The sequence below is a fragment of the Phyllobates terribilis genome, unplaced genomic scaffold (assembly GCF_046119375.1).
Source record: "Phyllobates terribilis strain yellow unplaced genomic scaffold, ASM4611937v1 Scaffold_11__3_contigs__length_659146591, whole genome shotgun sequence".
Lineage (NCBI taxonomy): Eukaryota > Metazoa > Chordata > Amphibia > Anura > Dendrobatidae > Phyllobates > Phyllobates terribilis.
In genome coordinates this window covers 219858111-219883859 of record NW_027362771.1, presented here as the reverse complement: position 1 = coordinate 219883859, position 25749 = coordinate 219858111, and the positions used below count along the sequence as shown (strand labels likewise).

Below are 25749 nucleotides of genomic sequence, written 5' to 3'. Positions count from 1 at the left end.
CAGGATGATGGCCGCTGCCACCGGAAAGCTGCTCTGCTTCACAGCCAGACACCAGCTCTGGTACCAGGCCCCGGCCTCCAGCCAGACACCGGCCCGCCTCCCCTCTTTTTCTGCCGCCACCGCCTTCCTGATGGAGGGAGGTAACGGAGGGCCCTGCGATCCCGCTCCACTACCACGAGTAAGTTACGTTCAGACCATAAGACGCACCCCCCCCCATTTTCCTCCCAAATTTGGGGTGAAAAAAGTGCGTCTTATGATCCAAAAAATACGGTAGATAAAATCATCTGTTAACCACTCAAAAAACAAGCTATAACAAATCTCCATCGACAGAAAAACAAAAGCCTAATGGGTCCTAGAAAATGGTGCCACAAACCATTTTTTTTAATATTTTTTTTTCTCAACATTAAATTAGTTCTTCATGAATAGAAGCACATAAATAAAGGAAATGTCATTACAAATAAATTCCTAAATTTAATTTTGATGTAAATACCTTTATGACCAAAAATGACAAAAGTATTCTCGGAGTGGTACTTTTATTGGCTAACCAGAAAAAAAAATATATATGCAAGCTTTCAGAGCACAGAGGCTCCTTCTTCAGGCAATATTACAAATGAATTGATAAGACAAAAGGCACAACATTTAAGAGATGTTACAACAAGACATTTCTTCATGAGGTGTAAGGGGTGATGCCTCCTAATGATAAGTCAAAGAGATCAAATTTAGGATTTTTAGTTGCAAATGGCAAGTCTGTGGGAATGTTTAATTATCTGGAGACGATCTGGTGGAGGTGTGAATTTAATCCATGTGTTAGATTGAGTCCTGTTGTCAATGAATTGAACATTCTTATCAATTTGAATTCCCAAATTTTTCTCTCTCTGTCGTCCTTGAAATTACCTTTTAGTATTAAAACTTTTAGATCTGTCATACAGAGAAATATTTTCCCACAGGTGTGTCCAGTTCATTCTTAATTGTGTGTCTGTGTAAATTCATTCTCTTTTGCAGTTTTTGCATAGTTTCTCCAATTTAAACTCCTTCCAGGCACCTTGTACATTGTATCATGTACACCACATTGGAGGATGTACATGAAAAGACATCCATGATTTTGTAGTCCTAACTTGTGTTTGGTATGCAGACTGTATTTGATGGTAATATGTGGGTACAAGTTTTGCATTTTTTATTTTTACATGGGAACGTGCCCGTCACTGATAGTGATGAGAGGACACTTCTGACAAGGAGATTCCTTAAGTTAGGGGGCTGTTTGTAGGAGAGAAGTGGTAGTTCTGGGAATATTTCTTTCAGTTTGTGGTTTCTGTGGAATATGGGTTGGAGATCAGCACCAATTTTCCTTAGGATGTTCACGTGGAGGTTGATTGTGACCACAAGAGGTACCCTGTTGTTGTCCTCCCTCTGTCTGTAATCCAGGAGGCTGCTTCTTGATATCCTTGTAGCTATGTTCATCTATTATCAGTGGATGGTGTCCTTGTTATAGGAATGTATTCCTCAGTGATAGCAGCTGCAGTTTTCTGTCCTTACTGTCTGAACAGATTCGAATGTACCTCAGAGATTGACTGTAGATGATGGATTTTTTTGTTTGTCTTGGATGAAAGCTGTTTCATCTAAGATATGCTGGACGTCCTGTGGGCTCATGGGAAATTGATGTTTGCATGGTGTTGTCTTTGATGTATGTGGTCGTGTCCAGAAAATGTTTTTGGGATTTTGAGAAGTTGAGGGTTAGCTTGATGGTTAGGTGGAACCTGTAGAAGTTATTGTGGAAGGTCAGCAGTTCATCTTTTGAGCTTGTCCAGATTATTAGCAGATCATCAATGTAGCGGAAGTATGCTAGAGGTTTAATAGAGCAAGATGACAAAAAACTCCTCCTCTAGTTTAGCCATAAATAGGTTAGAATATTGTGGGGACATTTTGCTTCCCATGGCGCTGTCCATACATTGTTGGTATAAATTATTCCCAAAGGAGAAATAATTGTAATTGTAAAGATCCGAGGTTGTGGGTTGTAAGTAATCACCTAGGCAGATTAACGATGCAACAGTCTTTTATTGATCACAGCCATGGTAATAAGCAATTCCAGGTAAATGGCCAAAAAACAGTGCTCTCAGTCCTCAAATTCCTAATCTGAGTTCAGTAGTTCCACTGGCTTCGTATAAGGCCATACTCATTGTTTCCATCCTCTTCCTTCAATCCTTCCACCCAACTCTCCTAAAACATGTCTGTCCTTTCTTCCACTGGGCTCAGTCCCCTCCCAGCTCAGAAGTGATCACACCCTCCCCCTTAAACATTCACTGTTCGCTAAACAATGAAGAATATTCTAGAAGCCTTCATCTGAGACTTCATGTAAGACCCCCTGTGGGGACGGCTCCACTGTGTCTACAATCTACACACACATAACGAGATTATTGGCTATTGGAACAATGGTTAGATACTCCTGAGATACAGATTAGTGGAATGCTGGAAATTTTACAAGTGAATCTAGTGGACATACTGACAAGTTAGCAGAACTATATAAAACAAAACAAATAAATCACTAATAAAACACAAAAATTATATTAACAAAAATGGTGGTCCGTTGCTGGAAAAGTATCGTAGTCTTTAGAAAATGGGCAGCTCCTCACAGTAATGGAGCACAAACCTGATGAATTGCAGAGTTGGTTCTGTGGCCAGATTGTTTTTTTTGTAGGAAATGCATGCTGCTATCCCATCCTCATGAGGAATGTTAGAGTAGAGAAACTCTACATCCATGGTAGCTAGTATTGTGTCTTCCAGAAGTGGGCCCTGGGCTGACAATTTGCAGAGAATATCCGTGGTGTCCTGGATATAGCTGGGTGTGCGTCTCACCAAGGGTTTCAGAATGTTCTCCACCCAGCCTGAGATATTGTCCCAATACCAGAAATGATTGGCCTTCCAGGATTACCTTCTTTATGTATTTTAGGTAACATGTAGAAGGTACCTGTTTGGAGATTGGTATTAGTTCCAGTAGTGAGGATGAAGTAAAATCAAACCCATTGATGATATGTGTTAGTTCCTTTGTGTATTTTTTGGTGGGATCTTCCTGAAGTGGCGTGTAGTATTTTATATCCAAGAGTTGTCTGTGTGCTTCCTGGATGTAATCTGACATGTTCATAATGACTACAGCTCCTCCTTTGTCTGTTGGTTTGATGATGATATTGTTGTTAGCTTTTAAAGACTGTATGTCTTTTCTTTCCTCCATACTGATATTGTGCAGCACTTTGTGGTGTTTGTCCAAAATGTCAGATTTGATTTTTTCACGGAAACAGTCTATGTAGTGATCCAGAGTTTGGTTGTGCCCAGGTTGTGGGGTCCAGTTTGTCCTCTTTTTCTTTTTTGATGTGTAGTTCAGATTATCTTGTGATGTGATATCTGCATGCTTGTAAAAGAATTCTTTAAGCCATAATCTGCAGAAGAATTCCTCAATATCACTACAAAACTGAGAGGTATCAAGTTGTTTTGTAGGACAGAATGTTAGTCCCTTTGATAAAAAATTAATTTCTCCTGAGTTTGGCTCATATTGTGAGAGGTTCACAACAGAGGATGATGTATTAAAATGATTGTGTAAATTTGGCTTACCTTCAACTACATTGAGACCTGTTTTCTTCCTGAGTCTGCCAAGTTTCTTTATCTTATTGATAATAAGGTGATGTTGCAATTTCTTGTAAAAATCATATAATGTCTCCTTGATTAGGCATGAATCTGGTCCTTGTATTTGGTCCTGCAGAGAAGTTATCTCCTCATGGATGGTTCTCTTCTTGTTGTAGAAAAATCCAATGAGGTGATTCCCCAGTCTCTCGGATGATCTGTAGCAAAGTCTCTGTGAAAAAAGGGTATTGTAGGTATACTGAGTTGGATTCCTTATTACGAGGCCTTTTGGGGATTAAGCTTTCCTTTGTCATTTTTGGGCATAAAAGTATTTACATCATTTTTTCTGGCTAACATGGTACCACAAAATAACTTTGTATTGCACATCATGTTAAATTTAATTTTCAAATCACAATTGTTTCATCTAGAGAGGTAATTGAGCGCACTGTTTTCATTGTGATAATAACCATTATATTAAAATTATACAAAGTATCCACATATCATTACTAGTGTAAGAAACAAGAAACAAGTTAAAAACATCAAAGAAAAACAATTTGATCTTTTTTAATATTAAAACCAATAAGACCAAGAACATTTGTGTGAATAATCCACTATGCTTCTTTTTGTAATAAGGTTTTCATCAATTTGTGTTAACAAAGGGACACTTTCATTATCAGTAAACCCTAAAACAATGAGACCTTTGTGGCACACATTCTGCACATGTTTAATAAGACGTGTCAATCCAATGTCTGTAAGTACTGAGCAAAAGTGTTCCCTCATCCTTTCAAACAATTATCTTATCTTAGCCTTACCAATATAGAAAAATTGGCACAGGCAAAAGAAAACATAAAAAAACAAATTGGCCACATCATCATTTGCAGATTTTTTTAAGTCACTTTTCTTTATATCTTGTAGTATTCGTTGTTGTTTTTTGCGCCAAGAAGAAGCAGCTCATGAGAAAAAAAACAGAGTGCATAGAGTGATACCATAAAATAATAGGTGATCTAAGAAACGGATCCATTCTCAACTTATGAAGTTGTGATAAGCCACAGCTACGATATGAGATTATGTCGGCTAAATTCCAGCTCCAGTGGCAGGTCTTCCGGGGTTAAGCGCCAAAGGATCCAAGATTCGCAGCATGGATGAACAGTTGAAGCGAAAATTGTAATTTGTATGCATAAGACAAAAAACTAGAAAAAAAGTAGTACCAGTGCTTAGTTAAAAAAAAGGACGATTTGTTATCTATTCATTATAACATATGTTTCAGGGATAATCTGATGAAGTAATTATCCCCGAAATGTGTTACAATTAATAGGCTATAAATCATCCTTATTTATCCAAGCGTTACATTTTTTCCAGTTATTTTTTGTTGTTATTTCTCTGCAATTTCTTCAAAATTGTGCTACCGGTTTATAAATTTTACTCAAAGTAAAAAATAGTCAGTTTTACGACTTTTTAGAGCAAACAGTCACACATTTCAGTGTGATATTTGGTGTAAAATATCTGGAGTACATGAAAAAATCTCTAGCGGTGACTGGAGTACATTTGCAACATATTTGAAAGTTTTTCAAAAGTTACAATTGATGATTTAGTCAAACACATCTGGCAACACCTAAACTCCACCCACAAGGGCGAGCATAAGAAAAAAAATGGTGAACGCATTAAATATACTTTAATGGGAATCTGTCACCCCCTGGGAGATATCAGACCTCTAATATGGGCATACAGGTTATAGAAAAGTAAATCTATACATAACCTGTATGGCTGATAGTAGAGGTCTGATTGCAGAGAAAAGTGTTTTTATCCACTCTGTTTTCCACAGGCTTTGCATCCAGGGGACGCCAAGAAATTCCCGCCTAACTGTGCTCCCTGACTACCCGGGCATGAACAAAGCGCTGCTCACATAGAGCGTGCTTTGCTTCATCCCGGGGTTCTATTGTGCAGGCGCCGGGAAGTGACAGTGAATCCCCGGCCCCTGATTCATGAAAACTCTCATTGTTCACACTGGTCCTGATGAGATGATCTGATCTTGACGTTGGTTTTGGTGAGACTAGTTCGAGTTAGAGGAGGCATCTGATTCATTCAGAGGCACACGTGGGGAGTGTCTGAAAAGTGGCGTGCACCTCCATATGCCTCATCACAAATCTTACTCCAGCCGCATGGAGTGTGGAGTTAGGCTACATACACACATTATTTGGTGATTTTTTTACCTCAGTATTTGTAAGCCAAAACCAGGAGTGGGTGATAAATGCAGAAGTGGTGACCTGTTTCTATTATACTTTTCCCCTGATTGTTCCACTCCTGGTTTTGGCTTACAAATACTGATGTGAAGTACTGACCAAATACTCAATGTGTGCACGTGGCCTAAGGCCTCAGCTGGACTCCTTTGGGTGGGTGGGGAGATGGTTGGCCTAATCTGCAGCAAAATGCCAATAGTCACAAAATTGTTGTGCAGCCTTGCATTGTGCAAAAAAATTGCGACTTTTCAAAGTGTTTTATGGCAGAATTTTGTCATAAGCACTCCATGAAGCTTTACACAAAGGCCCCGCTTCATCAAAGTACTGTACCTGAATAATCTTTGCTACACTCAATAAGAATGCACTGGTGTCATCACGCAACTAGGCCAGTGGAAGCAAAATGGCTGTCACCTGAAATTACCATCTGCTGGATTTTCCCGCTTGAGAAGGGCAGAATTTTTTAGTAATCATGAAATAAAGGGCTAATGGTGTTTTCTGGTGTAAAACTTTGAAATATAGCAAAGCTTTGCCTCTTTTGCAATTTACACACAAGTTGGTTCAAACTTTGCTAAATTGGGTGGAGTCTGGATATGGCGGGGTATGTCAAAGCCCAGTCAGAAATTTCATCAAAATTTCCACGACTTTAATGGTGGAAATTATGCCAAAACGTATGCCAATCTTTGACTGCAATAATTTTTCTGGCGAAGGTGCACAGCAGTGGTAAGATACACCCAATTGAATTAGGTGCATCTTACTCCAGCGGTGCCTTCAGTAAGACTGGCGTGCACAACAGCAGCCTTAATGGATCAGGCTCTAAGTCTTACTATATTGGTGAGTGTCACTAATACACTTCTCGATTTCATCTATTTAGAACAGTGTTTCCAAAACTCCAGCCCTCACGGCCCCCATAGATCATGTTTTCAGGATTTCCTTAGTATTGCAGAATTGCAGAGGGATGAACATATGATAATAATTCCATCACCTGTGCAATACTAAGGAAATTCTGAAAATATAATCTGTTGGGGGTCATGGGGGTTGGAGTTTGGGAAACACCGATTTAGAATTTTCTAATCACTGATGTGCACCAATTTATGTTATGGGTTGCACAAATCCACTTTGAAAGCTGGAATCATCTATTAGTGCCAACTTTATTCTAATGTGCCTGTCAGTTTTAGAAATGATTTATTATATTAATGTAAAGGTTGTTGTGAATTTGTACCCAACTGGATACTAACATTAACTCTACAATTTGACACTCTTTTTCACTAAAACAGAAGTGATCAGCATATTTATATCAACCCACAAGATGGCATCAGTGATACAATTATGCATTTGGAAGAATTTATACAAGTTTTTGTTTTCTACAAATGAAACAATATTATGATACCAGCACCAAAAGAAAAAATGTAAATCCTTGTCTGCTATAAAGTCTAGATCATTTAATATTTTTTCTGATTGTGTCGCTAATCGTTTAACTTACAAGATTATTTACTCTTCCAAATGAACCTTAACCCCTGAACTTTATTTGACATAAATACTGTATCTGTTATGTGTATGTCACTTAGTTCTCCATGATGGATTTGTATGTCATGATGATTGCATGGAACAGCTTCTGTACTGGTGTGATCAGCTGCAGGAGCCCAACTGTACAACATGGTCAGGCTCCTGTTGTAACTGCTAGCAGCAGTGTTGCTTACAATCCTAGCAGTGTGATACTTCATATGCCGTGACAGAGGTGTATCTAGGTCTTCTAGCACCCGGGGCAAGAATTTAGTTTGGCACCCCCCCCCCCACTCCTCCGCTCCTCCCCCGGCACATGCAATTTGCGCACTAAGGCCATGGCCTCACTATCAGTACTTGGTCAGTATTCGGTCAGTATTTTTTCTCAGGAGTGGGAGCCAAAACCAGGAGTGGGTGATAAATGCAGAATTGGTGACTTGTTTCTATTATACCTTTTCTTTGATTGTTCCTCATCTGGTTTTGGCTCCCACTCCTGAGAAAAAATACTGACCGAATACTGACAGAATACTGATAGTGGGGCTGTGACCTTAGTCACTTGCCGACGAGCTGCTCTTCCTAATTCTCTCTGAGAGAAGCCTGAAGAAAAGCTCGTTGTCACGTGACCGTAAGTATGAAAATCTCATATGAGTGAAGTGGCCATGTGATGACTGATGGAATCTGCAGGCAGAGCTGAATCTTGACAGTGAGGATATTACATGCTGTTAGAATTGGCTACAGGGCTTTATTTTATAATTAAAGATATTGTCCAGGTTTGAGATGAAAGTCTGCAGTCACTGTATGTGACTGCAGGCTTCTGAATTCTCGCAGCGCATGCACTGCACACATTTAAAATTCTCCCTTTCCATGGCAAAAGTGGATCGTCATGTCACCACAAATATGAGATTTGTATACTTCTGGCCACATTCCGACTAGACATGTCCTGCCTCGCTCAATTCATTTTCATTGAGTGAGACCACGCATGTCTAGTCAGCACGTGACTACATGTATGCAAATCACCGGCACGAGAGAATCCTGATAGTGTGCAGTGAGCACTGTGAGAATTCAAAAATCTGCAGTCACATAGAATGACTGCAGACTCATCACAAACGTGGACAGCATTTTCAATGCTCCTAACATAAATAAAAATATAAAAATGTCAGCATTATAAAAAACATTTACATCCAGGTACCTTATAGGTGGCGCTGCCTCTGGAGTCGTTCTCTTTCTTTTCTTCCTCTTGTCCAGACACATGATGACTTTTCCCATACACAGCTCGTCTCTGCAGACTTCCATCTTCTCCGGTCTTCTGCAGCACATCCCCACATGATGCCCTTAAAGATAGCAGAGTCATTATAATGCTTCTGAATGCAAATATTTACCTTACACTGATCCCCTGAATAAATAATAAATAAATGCCCCTCACTATATAGGGTATGTGCACACGATGCAGATATGCTCAGGATTTTTTCCTGAGCGTTTCTGCATCTCTCTGGCAGGAAAAAACGCATGCAGATTGTACATGCGGTTTCCTGCCAGGGACATGCGGAAATGAAGCGGTCTTCACTTTCATTTCCGCATGCGGGTTGACAAGCGCTTCCCAAGCGATTTTAGCATCACTTGGAAAGTGCTTGTCAACTTCACACTATATAAATCCATGCAACCGGCATGGATTTATATAGTGTGTGAATGTTAAAAAATAAAAAATAAATCTATACTTTACCCTCTGATGGCCCCCGGTGTCCTGCTTCATCGGTCCCGGCTGCCGGCAGTGGAGACTGTAGGACCTTCCGACGTCAGCGTCACGTGACCCGTCACATGACTCTGACGTCAGCGAAGGTCCTTCATTCAACCGCGAAGTGCGCGGGAAGCCAGCAGGACGCAGCGCGGGCCGTCAGAAGGTGAGAATATATATATTTTTTATTTTATTCTTTTTTTTTTAATGGTACCTGGGTCTGGATGAGAGTCCTCTCATCCACACCCGGGTACCATCCGCACATTAGACCGCATGAAAAGCGCATCAACATATACAGTGATGCGGATTCCATGCGGTCTAATGCAAGTCAATGGCGGCAAAAGAGCAGCGTTTCCGCAAAATTAATTGACATGCTGCGGATTTTTGACCGCAGCGTTTACGCTGCGGAAAAATCCGCATCATGGGCACAGCACATGCGGATTTCCATTGGGGAACATTGCTGCCCTTCTACCATGCGTTTTTCATGCGTTTCCGCGGCGTTTACGCAACTGCAAAAACGCCGCGGAAACGCATGAAAAACGCATCGTGTGAACTCAGCCTTATGGTACATGCACTCCACACTGCCCTCTCCTTTCCATACTGGGGCCTCTCTTCACACTGTCCTCTCACACTGTGTCCCCCTATAGGGCCCAGTCTCTGTACTGTGCCCCCTCATCACACTCCCCCCTCCTTAGCATACTGTTCCCTCCTGGCTGTGACCTTACACTGTCCCCTACCCAGGGCCGGCTCCAGGTTTTTGTGGGCCCCGGGCGAAAGAGTCTCAGTGGGCCCCTTTAACACCACCATTCATGACGCACAGATACAGCGGAGAAATATAGGTATACAACACAGGGCCCAGGCAGTCCCCTCATCCTTCACATATGCAGACATGCACGCACACACACGGTACGCGGACATGCACGCACACACACACAGTACACAGGCATGTACACACACACAGTACGAAGACATGCACACACACACAGTATGCAGACATGCACACACACACAGTATGCAGACATGTACACACACACAGTACGCAACAATGTACTCATGCACAGTACACAGACATGCACACAATACGCAGACATGCATACACTACGCAGACATGCATACACACAGTACGCTGACATTTGCACACACAGTACGCAGACATGTACGCAGATGTACATGTGGCACCCTGCTGTTCACAGGTACCACAGGACCCAGGGTGCATGGATGGACTTCTCCACAAGAGGCCCTCATTACATACTAACACCTCCACCCTTCCACCTCACACCACCAGAGGGAGCTCGTTAGGGATATACATATGGAGGGTGGAGCCAGGCAGTTCAGTTAGTAGTTCAGACAGAGTCAGAGAGTCTGAGAGCGTGCTGACGCTGAGAGCAGCGAAGACGCAGCACGTCTGCTGCTGAGTTCTGAGGGCCCCGAGTTTGGCCGAAGGCGTGAGGAGAAAGGAGAGAGAAGTTGAGGGGGCAGAGGAGCATCATAGGCTCACCTCGATATACAAACCGGATACCGGGTCCGCGCCTACAGGGTCCCTTTATACCCAGTAGGGATCACCGGCATTCCAGGAGGACTACAAGTCCCTGGCTGACCTGAAGCTAGACCCATTACAGGACCAGGAACCACGAAGGCCCCGGCGCCCAGGGATAGTGGTTGCCAGCAGAAGGTCCTACTACTGAGCGACAGGTGAAGGAACAGCATGATACATAAGCTAGGCCCAGTTGCAGGCTAGCAAGGAGCATACAGAGAGGCAGACACAGACCAGGAGTCCTTATACCCGCTCACTGGGGAGAAGTCCTGAAGTGCACACATCCTACTGAGTACCCTGGACCGTACCTGACATCCGCACCAGTAAAGGTATTGAAGCGAATCCCCTGTCTCTGTCAGTTACTCCTGCTGCGCCATCCCGCCTGCACTACAAGCCCCAGCATCACCACCCACCATCAAACTCCACACTGCCCCAGGGGCCCGCTCCACCTGTGGGGAGTAGAAACACCTCAGCTGCCATCTCAACACCCCCGGAGGTCTGAAGCAGCGCTGGTAATCATTACCAGGTACCACAGGGGGCGTCACAAACTGTTTATTTATTTTATCCAAGTTCCAATCCCCCTTTTTCAAGAGTGACCCCAGTGTACGGGCCCGGGAGCCAACCACCGCTACACCCCCAAACCAGGCAAAGGCCCGGGTACCGAGTCGTCCCCATCCCCTGGGCGCGTCATACACACGCACAGTACGCAGATGTGCACACAATGCGCAGACATGCACGCACACAAAGTACGCAGACATGCACACACACACAGTATGCAGACATGTACACGCACACGGTACGCAGACATGCACACGGTACGCAGACATGCACACGGTACGCAGACATGCGCACACACAGTACACAGATATGCGCACATATAGTACGCAGACACGCACATACACAAATACGTACACATACAGGCATACATACATATTTGAACATAAATTCTTAAAAACACATATAAAACGGACCTCGCTCACCTGCGCCTGGTCCTGTCTCCAGTCCAGCTCCTCTGCCATGTGGCTGTGCAGTGCCACCGGTGTGTCACAGATATGGGGCCCTTGACCATCAGAGGGGCCCACTTGCCGTCGGGGCCCGGGCAGCTCCCCCAGCATCTCCACAGGACCTCCGGTGGTGTTTGATTGCCGGCACTTCAGCCATGGCTACGCACAGTGCGTCGTGCGGTGGTGTCTGCTAGCAATGACGTGACAGGGGCAACACACAAGCACAATTAAAGGTGCAGTGTCGCCCCTGCCACGTCATTACTAGCAGACACAGCCGCACAATGCATTGTGCGCAGCCATGTCCGGTGAAGTGCCCGCAATCAAGCAGTGCCGGCGGTCCTGGCTGCACAGATGCTGGGGAAGTGGCCTGGGCCCCGGCAACGAGTTGGCCCCTCTGATGGTCCAGGGCCCTGGCACTTGCCCGGGTGCTGACGCCAGCACTGCCCTCACCCACTACTCAGTCTCTATTCTGTGCCCACTCACACTTTTCTTCCCCCATACCGTTTCGTTTCCTCACACTATTCCCCTCAATAGTCTTCTTACACGTTTCCCCTGAATAAATATGCCCCCTCCACACTGAATAAATCCCCCCCTCCACACTGAATAAATATGCCCCCTGCACAATTAATAAATTTGCCCCCAGCACAATTAATAAATATACCCCCTGCACAATGAATAAATATGCCTCCTTGCACAATTAGTAAATATCCCCCCTGCACAATTAATAAATAGCCCCCTGCACAATGAATAAATCTCCCCTGCACAATTAATACATAGCCCCCTGCACAATGAATAAATAGCCCCCCTGCACAATGAATAGCCCCCTGCACAATCTAATAGCCCCCTGCACAGTTAATAATTAGCCCCCGTGCACAATTAATAATTAGCTCCCCTGCACAATTAATAGCCCCTGGCACAATTAATAATTAGCCCCCTGCACAATTAATAGCCCCCTCTGCACAATTAATAATTAGCCCCCTGCACAATTAATAATTAGACCCCCTGCACAATTAATAGCCCCCTGCACAATTAATAATTAGCCCCCTGCACAATTAATAATTGCCCCCCCTGCACAATTAATAATTGCCCCCCTGCACAATTAATAATTAGCCCCCTGCACAATTAATAATTAGCCCACCTGCACAATGGAAAAAGTTTGATTCTTTTATTTTCACGGCTCTACATTATAAACTTCGGTGAAGCACCTGGGGGTTTAGGGTGCTCACCACACATCTAGATAAGTTCCTTGAGGGGTCTAGTTTCCAAAATGGTGTCACTTGTGAGGGGTTTCCACTATTTAGGCACATCAGGGGCTCCCCAAACGCAACATGGCGTCCGCTAATTATTCAAGCAAATTTTACATTCAAAAAGTCAACTGGCGCTCCTTCTCTTCCGAACCCTGCTGCGTGCCCAAACAGTGGTCTTCCCCCAAATATGGGGTATCGGCGTGCTCATGAGAAATTGCACAACACATTTTTGGGTCCATTTTTTCCTGTTACCTTTGCGAAGATAAAAAAATTGGGGTCTAAAGTAACATTTTTGTAAAAAAAAGTTAAAATGTTCATTGTTTTCTTCCACATTCCAAAAATTCCTGTTAAGCCCCTGAAGGGTTAATAAACTTCTTGAATGTGGTTTTGAGAACCTTGAGAGGTGCAGTTTTTAGAACAATGTCACTTTTGGGTATTTTCTGTCATAAAGGCCCCTCAAAGTCACTTCAAATGTGATGTGGTCTCGGGGGCGTGGCCTGGGCTCTGGCATGGCTGGTCGTGCATGATCTTTGCTCCTGCTCCCAGGCCACGAAAAGTATACAAACAACCCAGCTTTTCTTCCACTCCAGCACCTGTAACCTCCAGTGTCCCCTCTCTACCACCTTGTGGAGACACCAGGTCACACTTACCCCGGTGACGGCCAGGAGGACCGAGGAAAACGCCACGGAGACTCTGGAGCGGCGTGACTGGAGCTGTGGTGGATCTTCCTGCCCGGTCTGCATCGCCTGCGCCTCTCCGGATAGATCGCTGACACGGCGGTGAGTTGCGTAGCCTCAGGAGACCCTGGGTGACTGCCACAGCCGATCCACCGGCAGTTGAAGAAAGCTAGCACGGAGGACTTCTGCGGGGCCTGAGCTGCCGGGTGAGCGAGGGACAAGGGGGCGGTGGAGCTTACCTCTCAGAAGCAGAGTGGGAGCCATCAGCGGGTGTCGGAGACTCTGTGCCCACATCAGACAGGTGGAGAGCACCAGGTGGGATCCGGTGGTGGGTACCTCTGCCTCCCATGGGAAACAATAAGCCGGAGCCATCGTTCCCTGCATAGCTCCGCCCACGAAGCCTTAGGAGCGGGAAAGGCGCCATTGCACTGTTGCCACTGCTCCTGCTACCGCTCTCCTCAGCTAACAAGCTCAGTTAACCCTCAAGCGCCTGGAGCCTGGTAGCTGAACTGTGCACTCATCAACCCCTAACTGCCCGGTGGGGAAGCAGTCCCCAGTGTCTGCAACATCTATAGGACACAAACATATCCCTGGGGTAGTGATAATCTGCTGGAGGGGAAGAGCTGTGACCTTGTTATTGTGCCCCGTTCTCTTATGCACAGCTTCTTTTGTCTGAGTGCTGGTATCCATCAATTTGTGGAGTGAGAGCTCCACCTACTGGAAGAATTGGGTTACTCCATCTGTACACTTTTTTGCGTTTATAATCTCCACAACTATGCCCAAAGCCGTATAAATATGCAGATACAATGACTTTTCTGATGTTAACAAGTGTTGTTTATAATCGCCCGTAATCAGCCGCCTCATGATGGTTCGCACAGATCATAAAATATGGGCAAAAAGCCTCCAACGGCAAACCTCTATAACTCAGTCTAACACACCTAAGGGAGATATGGAAAAATTCCTAATTAAAAAATTGGGAATGTCACAGTCACCAGATATACAAAAGGTCCGTAGTGTGGCGACTTCTGTGGTTAATGATCACTCTGACGAAGGCCTGGGTGATTCAGACTGCGGATCCACTTCGGAAGACTCGGCTCCTCTCTCCAGGTCCTATATGAAATCTTTGCTGGAATCTACGGTACAACCCTTGATCAAGGAGCTGTCTAACCTCAGAGCTGATGTAAGACATATATGGCATAGGGTTGAAACACTAGAGAACACACAGACGGACTTAATAGACGCTTCTAACACCCTTGGCGATCATATTCTTGTCCATCAGCAACACATCAATTCCGTCTATCTGGCGTTGGAGGACCAGGAGAACAGGAGCCAGAGAAAAAATGTGCGTCTTCGAGGCATTCCCGAGTCATTCGCACCAGAATCCCTTAAAAAGTTGTCCAAAGAAGTATTCGCAGCTATACTAGGCACTGAAAGGGCGGACGCTGTTATCATCGAGAGAGTTCATAGAGCTCTTAGACCAAAGCCCAAACTTAATGAACGCCCAAGGGATATAATTTGTGGTCTCCTCAGCTATGTTGATACGAAATTTTCCAGGATATCTCCCCAACTACGTTGGCCAAGAGAAAAATTCTCAAACCATTGACAGATGCAGTACTAGGCCAAGGCTTGCGATTCAGGTGGTTATTCCCCTTTGGGGTGGGTATTACTAAGGAGGATCGTCAGATCACCATCCGCACCCCGGAAGACCTGGAGACTGCCTGGGAACTCTTGCAAATGGATCCCATATCCATTCCTTCATGGATGCCACTCGACATCGGTTTGCCCATCCCACGGCTTGATAAGCCCGAAGATTGGTCGATTAAAAAGAAGTCGGCATCGCCAAAGGCCAAAAAGCAAGCAAATAGGCAACAACACACATGAATGTGACTATCACCTTTCTTTTAAGGGGACTCTGTCTGATGAGACAGGTTTATGTAATGGATGTAGATAAAGACTGTTAATCTCAAGGAATTTTGCATCCAGTACTTGTTTACATGTCGGTCCTATGGACACTGGGACCGACCGCCCATGCTGTCCTTATCCCCCTTGGGGGCTTAGGGGTGACGGTGGGGATCCTTTTACTTTTATCTATACCCTAACTTTCCTCATCTCCCCTCCTTTTTACTTCTTAACCCCGCTCTTTCTATCTATCCCATTTCCCCTCCTTCCCTCATCCAGCTGATCTTCCACTTCTCCCCCCCCCCCTCCCCTGACCTTGTTTACCAGAAAGCATGGGAGTCTTCGGACATGGGTCCCCTCCAGTTATAGATACAGACCATGAAAGTGCAGGGCTGCACTTATCACCTACAGTTCTTTTCTGGCTTTTAGCTGACAGTTTAATGTGTACATGTCTCTTTCTTGTTACATGTTAATAACTACTTGAATTATATTTGAACACCACTTGGTTGCCATGAATCTCATCTTCAACAATTGGGTCCATACAATCCCCCCCTGCGGAAGATGAGATTATCTTTGTTTTTATACATAGTTTTGTTTTGAATTTGTTTAATTCCTACTACAGGATTATTTTCCAGGAAGAGGTTACCAATGACGCATATCAATATGGCTATTGACGCTGGTGAAGGTTTGCTCACTGTGGCGTCTCTCAACACAAAGGGACTGAATAGCCCCATCAAACGTAGCCAGATCTTATCCCTTTTGAATAAGGCTTACTCCCAGGTAATTTTTTTTCAGGAAACTCATTTCAAGAGAGGCAGATCCCCTAATATGTCCTATTCTAGGTACCCAATTTGGTTTCATAGCTGCCCAGGGTCGGCTTCCAAGGGGGTCTGTATAGCTTTTAAGAGGGGACTCCCCTTTACCCTAAAAGATAGTATCACGGACTCAGAGGGCAGATACGTTTTTGTGAAAGGTCTTCTGTTCAATACCCCAATTACATTCGCAAACGTCTATGCTCCAAACCAGGGACAGGTTGAGTGGTTGTCGGACACTTTGGACGCGCTCTCACTGTTCATGGAAGGACTATTAATTTTGGGGGGTGACCTTAATTTGACGTTACAACCGGGCCTGGACTCTTCCTCAGGGAAGTCTGCAATTTCTCATAAAGACCGGAGAAAACTGATTAATAAACTACAAACCATTCACTTAATAGATCCCTGGAGATTGGCCCACAACAATGAAAAGGATTACACGTTTTATTCTTCCCCTCATGACACGTACCACAGAATCGATTATTTACTAGTCCAATCTTCGGCCATTAAACTGATCACTTCTACTTCGATCGGATCCATAACATTATCGGATCATGCCCCGATCTTCCTGTTGATTAAAATAGACTCCCTATTATGGCTCCCTCCCTCATGGCGTTTAAACGAAACACTCTTAGGTAACACCAACAACGTTTCCCAGATCACCCTTTCATTGCAAAGGTTTTTTAGGGAGAATAAGGTAGATGGGAAACTCACCCCCATGATATGGGAAGCCCATAAAGCCGTCCTAAGGGGGGAACTGATTTCCCTGGGTTCCCATATAAAAAAGAAAAGAGATAAAGAAATGTACTCTCTTTTGCATCAAATCAATGTCATGGAGCGTTTACACAAACAAATAAAAGCGGACAGCATCCGAACAGAGTTGAGGGATCTGAGAGAAAAACTAAAGGACTTACTTAACGTACAGTCAGCTAAAATGTATGCACGCTGCAAGCAAAAAATATATGTACACGGCAACAGAGGTAGCAAACTTACTTCCAGAATGTTAAAGGCACAGAGGGACAAATGCTTCATTAGGCAGATTCGATCGGAGTGGGGAGAGGTAGTCTCGGAGTCAGAGGGGATAGCAGAGCCCTTCTGCACATATTATCACTCCCTATACAATCTAAACCCCCATGATTCCATGTCCGACCCTCCTACAGCACTCCACCGCTTACATGACTTTCTATCTACTCTTGCGCTTCCTGAGATCTCCGCTTCAGGACATTCTGTTTTACTTGCCCCAGTTTCCTCTCGAGAGGTAAAGGAGGCACTTGCCTCTACTCCTGGTGGAAAGACCCCGGGTCCGGACGGCTTCCCCATCATATATTACAAGATGTTTGCGGAGGTATTCGTTCCTCATCTGGTTGAATTATTTCACCTTTTCCTCTCGGGTTCGGTACCCCCACCACAGGCTCTAGAGGCACATATCACTGTGCTTCCTAAGGAGGGGAGAGATGGCACCCTGTGCAGCAATTACCGCCCTATTTCCCTGCTGAATGCGGACCTCAAACTCTGGGCCAAAATTTTAGCTAATAGAATACATCTAGTGTTGGCCGACCTAGTTCATCCTGATAAGGCTGGTTTCGTTCGTGGAAGAGAGGGAAGGGACAATACTATTAAAGTCTTACAGGCGATTTCTTATGCTAGGCACAATCGTCAGCCGCTTATATTACTTTCCACGGATGCTGAAAAAGCATTTGATCGCATCAGTTGGCGCTATATAGCGTGTGTTCTGCATAGGTTCGCCTCCCCCCCTCCTTTCATAGACGCAATCATGTCACTGTATACCTACGGCCCGGGTCAGGGTGAATGGGACTCTGTCAGTACCCTTTAATATCTCTCCCCTTCTTTATTCGTCCTAGTGATGGAATCATTTATCCAAGCAATCAGGCAACAGCCTGAGATTGAGGGGTTGAAGATTAACCATTTGGAGTTGAGGGCGGCTGCCTATGCGGATGATCTTTTGCTTCTCTTATCCAATCCCAAAGTGGCAGTCCCAAAGATTAATCTGGACAAATCGGAGGCCTTGAATATATCGGTGCCTAGAGAGGACGTACAAATTCTAAAGAGCCTTGCCCCCTTTAAATGGCAACAACACAAACTTAAATACCTGGGGATATATATAACGGACGACGCTAGTACGCTTTTCCAACACAACTTCTCCCCACTGATAACACAAACTGAAACTCTCCTGCGCTCCTATGATACCCCTCTCCTGTCCTGGCTCGGCAGGGTAAATGTGTTTAAGTCCTATGTATTCCCCAAGATTTTCTATGTAATGAGCATGATCCCAATCCAACTCCCCATTTCCTTCATACGCTCTCTCAACCAATTAATAGCCAAATTTGTTTGGAAATACAAAAAAGCCAGACTACCTTTGAAACTTCTGATGCACTCAAAATGCGGGGGAGGAGCGGGTCTACCTAACCTAACCTTCTATCATCAAGCCATCCTTCTGGCAAACTGGCTAAAATTAATAAGATGGGCGGAGAAGGGTCATGACTCGCACATTGAAATGCAACTCTTGGGAAAACATGTATTGAAATATTTATGGACAGACTGCCCCCTTCCAAGAGAGGGATTGGGAGACATTCTCCTAGCCACCCTACAAACCAGACGTGCACTGATTCCAATCCGAGCACCAACTTGTAATTTCATAGATAAAATACCAATAGGACTTATCCCCTACCTCTTCTCTTCGGATTTTATAGATCCCTACGAACTGTGGTCCTCCCTACCACAAAAACCCATTTCACATTTGCTACAGGGGAAAATTCCGTGTGTTAACGGTTGGCCATTGGCGGCTGGGAAACGCCCCCTCAATCATTTACAACATCTACATGTTGCCCATTATATGAATTTGACCTCAAAACTAACTCAAACCCGCACCAAATGGCTTTGGCTGGAGATTCTAACAAAGGTTAATCATCCTGTTCCGAAAATTGTATCTAAACTTTACTCTAATCTCACAAATATGGCAGACAATGCCTTACCATTATTTTTACACTCCTGGGAGACTGAACTGAATATCCATCTCTCTCCACAGGATAAAAAAAAGATATGCCTCAATTCACATGGTTTTTCACTATGTGTGGTGTCCCAAGAAATGGCGTACAAATTGCTCTCGCGATGGTACAACACGCCGGATAAACCACCATTTCGGCTAATCAACTCCCCTCAATGCTGGAGGTGTGAGGGAGCGCGAGGCACTTTGTCCCATATCTTCTGGTATTGCCGGCCCTCCGACAATTTTGATCTGGGGTTAAGGGGGTTATGCGATCTCTCAAACTTTTTGAGACAGATTTGACGGCTGCGGAGGTGCTCTTATCCCTCCCCACAGATAACTTACACTCAAAAAAGCATGAATTGGCCCCACTGATGCTAGAGGCGGCAAAACATCTGATAGCCCTTAAATGGAAACAGCAAACCCCACCGACGCTAGAAGAATGGGAATGTAAAATGAGAGATCTATTCAGGTTAGAAGAACTGACGAGTTGGGACTCTCTGACCCATAACAAGTTTAGGAAGATCTGGGCCCCGTGGACACAATATACGGGGTGACATCGCTTCCTGGTCCCTGAGTGTGTGGGGGACGACACAGTGGTCGATTGAGTAGCTAACCACCATTGGGTGTTGTGGGTGGCAATACTAACTTCTCATATATATTGCTAAATGTTGCAGGGTGACCCGGGGGCATGCTGCCCTATAGAGTGATAGCTTGATGGGGAACGGGTATTTCGGATATCTCTTATGTATACTCAAAATTAGTATACCTCAAGAAATGGTTTAATTTCAAGAACGCGCTAATACATTACTGATACTCTCCTGTAATTGGGAATGTTTTGACTTGTTTCGTTTTGCATTATCTCTTAGAAAATTGTTAAATTCTGTATTTACTGTATCATAACTGTGTGACGCAGTGATTATGTTTTCTCTACTAGTGGAACCAATATGTGTCTCTGTGTTACATAGTATTTCTTCTTTGATTCTAAATTTAAAATAAAGAATTGAAGAAAATGTGATGTGGTCTCTAAAAAAATGGTTTTGTAAATTTTGTTGGAAAAATTAGAAATCGCTGGTCAACTTTTAACCCTTATAACTTCCTAAAAAAATGCTGATGTAAAGTAGACATATGGGAAATGTTATTTATTAACTATTTTGTGTGACATATCTCTCTGATTTAAGGGCATGAAAATTCAAAATTTGAAAATTGCTAAATTTTCTACATTTTCGCCAAAATTCAGATTTTTGCGCAAAGTAACGAAAGTCATATCAAATAAATGTTACCACTATCATGAAGTACAAATATGTCACGAAAAAAACATTCTCAGAATCAGGGGGATCCGTTGAAGTGTTCCAGAGTTATTACCTCATAAAGTGACAGTGGTCAGAATTGTAAAAATTATCCTGGTCATTAATGTGCAAACCAAAGTAGTTAAAGTCCCTTTGAGGGACTGATAAATATTGTAAAAAAAATGTGTTTAAGTGTTTAAAAAAAGGAAAGACACCTTCCCCCAAATCACAGTTTTCACAATAAAAATGCATTAACTTAAAAAAATAAAGATAACTTAAAAATTTCACCTATCTGCTATTGCCACTTGCGTAATGACATAGCACTATGTCATTATTTATCACTGAACTCCACACACAATTTAAAAAGTAAAAAAAAAGCCAGAATTGCTGTTTTTAGTCATCCCAACCAACTCCTAAAAATATACATGTGATCAAAAAGTTGCACATATACCAAAATGCACCAATATATATTTCATCTTGTTAAGCAGAAAACAAAACCTCATACAACTACATATAAATGAAAAACTGAAAAATGTATGGCTCTCAGAATATGATGCAATAAAGCTATATATTTTTGTTAAAAAGTAATTTTTTTATAGAAAAGTAGTAAAATGTAAAAAAATTATATAAATTGGATATCAATTTAATTGTAATGACCAGTACTATAAAACTATATCATTATATATCCTGTCTAGTGCATGCTGTAAGAAAATTAAAAAAACAGAATTGCTGGACTTTGCTCATCCAAAAAATGGATGTGTAAAAAAAATTAAAAGTGATTAAAAGTTGCTTTGTACCCAAAATTAGCACCATTGTCTCAGAATATGGCAAACCTCCTCAAAAAACGAAGCAAAAGAGAGTATACAGACATTACAGCACGGGATCACAGCTGATTCTTTTTGTGAGAGGAAACATTTCACTGCCTGTTTATAAACAATGTTTTACTTCAAAGAAAGAACCAGCTGTGATCCCCTGCTGTAATGTCTGTATACTCTTTTGCTTCCCCCCTGCCCAGGAGATGTAGTATGATCAGACCATGTTCTGTACACGGTCAGACACAGACATTACACAGTACACAGCAGGGGCACAGTTATAAGATTATCTCAGCACAGTAGCATTTTATTTAAACACATCCAATTGTGGAAACTATTATTATTCCAAGATCTATTGATTAAAATTAAAGGGGCTTTCCCATGAACAAAAGTTAAGGTTTTAAAGCTGTATTCACACACAGTGGTCTTGCTGCGGCTTTGAAACACAGCAGCACTTTGACTTTTTTGGTCAATGTTAATGGCTGCATGGTTTTGCGAGTGTAAGGCCTCCTTCACACGTCACTGTCTCCAATAAGTGTGGTGACAGTTTTCACATGTGCTAGAGACACACATGTAGACCCATTCAAATAAATGGATCTGCACACGTCAGTGTGTTTCCATGGGCCATGTATCTATGGGCAAAACACGCTGACATGTCAGTTTTTTGCATGCCACACAGGCCGCAAAACGTCCCACACACGTGCACACTGTTGTCACAAGAATGACATCTGTGTGTCAGTGTGACACGTATCGGCGCCTGGGAAACCGCAGTACAGTTTGTGAGGTTCCCCACGCCTGGTGCTGAAGGCAGCTCTCATCATTTTCCCAGGCTTGCTTTGAGATCTGAGTCAGCAGGGGACAATGTTGAGAGTTGTATTCAGCCTCCACTGTCTAAACACCAGCTATTTCCCTGCAAGATTGAATGATTGTGGAGGGAAACAGTGGAAAGGAACTACATTTCTGCGGTTTAAAGCATCAGAATATCCGGACTGCATACTGACCTATAGAGTTTCATGGATCTACAGTATACACACATCTAAGAAAAACACACATCTGTGTATGAAATCCGTGAGACTCAAAATATGTCCTATTCTCATCCGTGTTTGCGGATGAGGGTCATCCATTCATGTCTATGGGCATCCATGAAACACGGATGCAAATTAGAATGCTTCCAATTTGCTTCCGTTTTGCGTATCTCACAGATGTGCTCGTAAATTTGGGTAGCCCATGGCCATATTGCCTTCATCATTAATGATCATAGAGTGCTGTTGCAGCTCTGCTGCTTACAGTAGAAGATGACAGCGGAGCCTCAGGAAACCGTCACAGTCTCCTGTCCAGCTCTATCTCTATGATGCAGGTGCATGCGGCAAGATAACGTCAGCGTTCTCCTCCACCCCAAATTTATTATAAGCCCCTCATAGGGTCCTCTCCCACCCAATTCATTATACTGCTATAAAGCGAAGTATAATGAATTGGGGGGGTGCAGGAGGGTGCTATTAGGGAGTTAAACTGAAATGTGGGTGGGTGAGGACTCTATACAGGACTTGTAAAAATTGAAATTTTTATACCGCCTTCAGAAAGCTCTGCCAAATTCGGCAGAGCTGGGGCCGAACGGGGGGTGTGACGAGGCATGAGAATGTGGCACCCTGCTACCACAGGTACCACAGGACCCAAAAGGGTGAATGGATGGACTTCTCCACAAGAGGCCCTCACTACAAACAGACACCTCCACCCTTCCACCACAGACCACCAGAGGGAACCCTGTTAGGGATATATATATGGAGGGTGGAGTTAGGCAGGAAGTTAGTTAGTCAGTCAGAGAGCAGTGAAGACGCAGTACGTCTGCTGCTGTTCTGAGGGCCCCGAGTATGGCCGGAGGCAAAGAGGAGAGGAGAAAGGAGTTAAGGGGGCAGAGGAGCATCACAGGTTCACCTCAGAATACAAACCGGACACCGGGTCCATGCCTACAGGGTCCTCTACACCCAGTAGGGATTACCGGCATACCAGGAGGATTACAGATCCCTGGTCGACCTGAAGCTAAACTCTTAAAAGGACTAGGAACCACGAAGGCCCCAGCGTCCCGGGATAGTGGTTGCCAGAGAAAGGTCCTACTACCAAGCGACAGGTGGGAGAACAACACAACACAGAAGCTGGGCCCAGTTGCAGGCTGGCCAGAAGCTTAGAGAGAGGGAGAAACGGACCAGGAGGCCTTATACCCGCTCACTGGGGAGAGTCCTGAAGTGCACCCTTCCTATCGAGTACCCTGGACCGTACCTGACATCTGCACCAGTAAAGGTACTGAAGTGAATCTCCTTTCTCTGTCAGTTACTCCTGCTGCGCCATCTCTTCTGCACTACAACGCCCAGCATCACCATCTGCACCTACACTGCCCTGGGGCTGTGCTCTGCCTGTGGAGAGCCGCACCAACACAGCTGCCCTAACACGTGCCCCGGAGGTCTGCAGCAGCGCTGGTACCCGTTACCAGAAACCACAGGTGGCGTCACGAGACAAAAACTGTTACCGACCAAAAAGACCCCTTTTTCAAGAGAGACCCCAGGGTACGGGCCCGGGAGCCAACTGCCGTGACATCCTAAACAAGATAAAAGGCCCGGGTACCGAGTCCCCCCTATATCCCCCTGGGCGAGACAAGAACACCCGCTCATTTACTTCATGACTAGCTGGCCTACGCCACAAATCTTACAACAGTCTTTGACTGGAGAAAGATTTGTGGCAAGGCACATGCCACTTTTCATACTCTCCTGATTATTAATAATTATTTAAGACGATGACTCTACCGTGCCTCCTCACCAAAACCTTGTGGAAACTGAAAACTGCCTAGGAATGAGAAGAGCACAGTATCCCCTGCCATCCTCTCTAAAGTGCAGTCTCTCTTGTCCTGCTGCTTCAGCCAATAATACATTAATAATGGCACAGTACTCAGGGCGGCAATGAGATGATGCTGCAGGGGACCTGATGCCAACTGTACCTCTGTGGTGCCCTTTATGTTGGGTCACTCTGCTCCCTGCAATATGATGCTCACCCCAGATTTTATAGCAGTCAGTAACACAAACTGCCCTGCATCCTGCTGTGCACAGACAGGACACTAGGACTAGAGAATACATTGCCATGAACCTAGATAAAGTGCAGAGCCTATACTTACATTTTACATTTATATAAGTGACAGTGGAGTGGAGTATTAAATTTTATGTATTAATTAAAATAGAGATTATCACTTAGGATAGCAACAGACAAAAAAAGTTTCCCACTTTTCTGTAACTGATCACTGCTGATGAAGGAGGAAGATAAGTGTGGGCTCTGCATATGTAAGCGTTTTGTGGCCAGGGAGGTTGGAAAACGAACTCCCTGGGGAGCTGTGTTTGAGGACACTATTGACTCTATGAGAATGGGATATTGTTTCTGGGAGCAATTGAAGGTGGCTATGGCTTTTGTTTGTGTTTTCTAACATAATGTCTTGAGCACAGTTTATGTAGGCATTCTTTACCTGTATATGGGAGCACTCTCTGACTAGGCCACTGTGTATGTAACAGTCTCTGGCTAGACCACTTTGTATGAGCGCACTCTCTTACTAGGCCACTGAGTGTTAAAACACTCTCTGACTAGACCATTGTGTATGGGAGCACTCTCTGACTAGGCCGCTGTATATGAGAGCACTCTCTGACTAGACCATTGTGTATGGGAGCACTCTGACTAGGCCGCTATGCATGAGAGTTCTCTCTGATGAGGCCATTGTATATGGTTGCAGTCACTAACTAAGCCACTATGTACATAACACTCTCTGACTTGGCCACTTTGTATGGGAGCACTCTCTGTTAAGGCTACTGTGTATTAGCACACTCTCTAACTAGGTGACTGGGTATGGCTGCACTCTCTGACAAGGCCACTGTATATGGGAGCACTCTCTGATTAGGTCAGTGTGCATGAGAGCACTCTCTGACTAGGCCACTGTGTATGGTTGCAGTCTGACTAGGCCACTGTGTATAGGAGTACTCTCTGAATAGTTCTCTGTGTATTAGCACACTCTTTGACTAGGCCACTTGTATGAGCACTATCTGACTAGGCCACTGAGTGTTAAAGCACTCTCTGACTTGACAATTGTATATGGGAGCACTTTCTGACTAGCCCGCTGTGCATGAGAGCACTCTCTGACTATGCCATTTTATATGGTTGTGGTCACTAACTAGTCCACTGTGTATATAACACTCTCTGACTAGGCGACTGTTTATAGTTTATAGTTTATAGTTTATAAGGCCGAAAAAAGACAAGCGTCCATCCAGTTCAGCCTATTTCTTGTGCACTGCAGCTATTCCGCAGCGTTGATCCAGGGGAACGCAAAAAAAAACAAAACAAACAAAAAAAAAAAAACATGCGGTAT

General features: G+C 44.1%; 1 protein-coding gene across 1 annotated transcript; it reads right to left on the bottom strand.

Moving 5' to 3' along the window:
- Nucleotides 1-600: 600 nt before the first annotated feature.
- Nucleotides 601-14237, bottom strand: LOC141165945 (uncharacterized). The gene is made up of 3 exons (XM_073652062.1): nt 13780-14237; nt 8536-8677; nt 601-3841 (listed from the first exon to the last, which is right to left on the bottom strand). Exons 1-3 carry the CDS (start codon nt 13962-13964, stop codon nt 2729-2731), a joined length of 1440 nt encoding a protein of 479 aa, XP_073508163.1. The 5' UTR covers nt 13965-14237; the 3' UTR covers nt 601-2728.
- Nucleotides 14238-25749: the final 11512 nt, after the last annotated feature.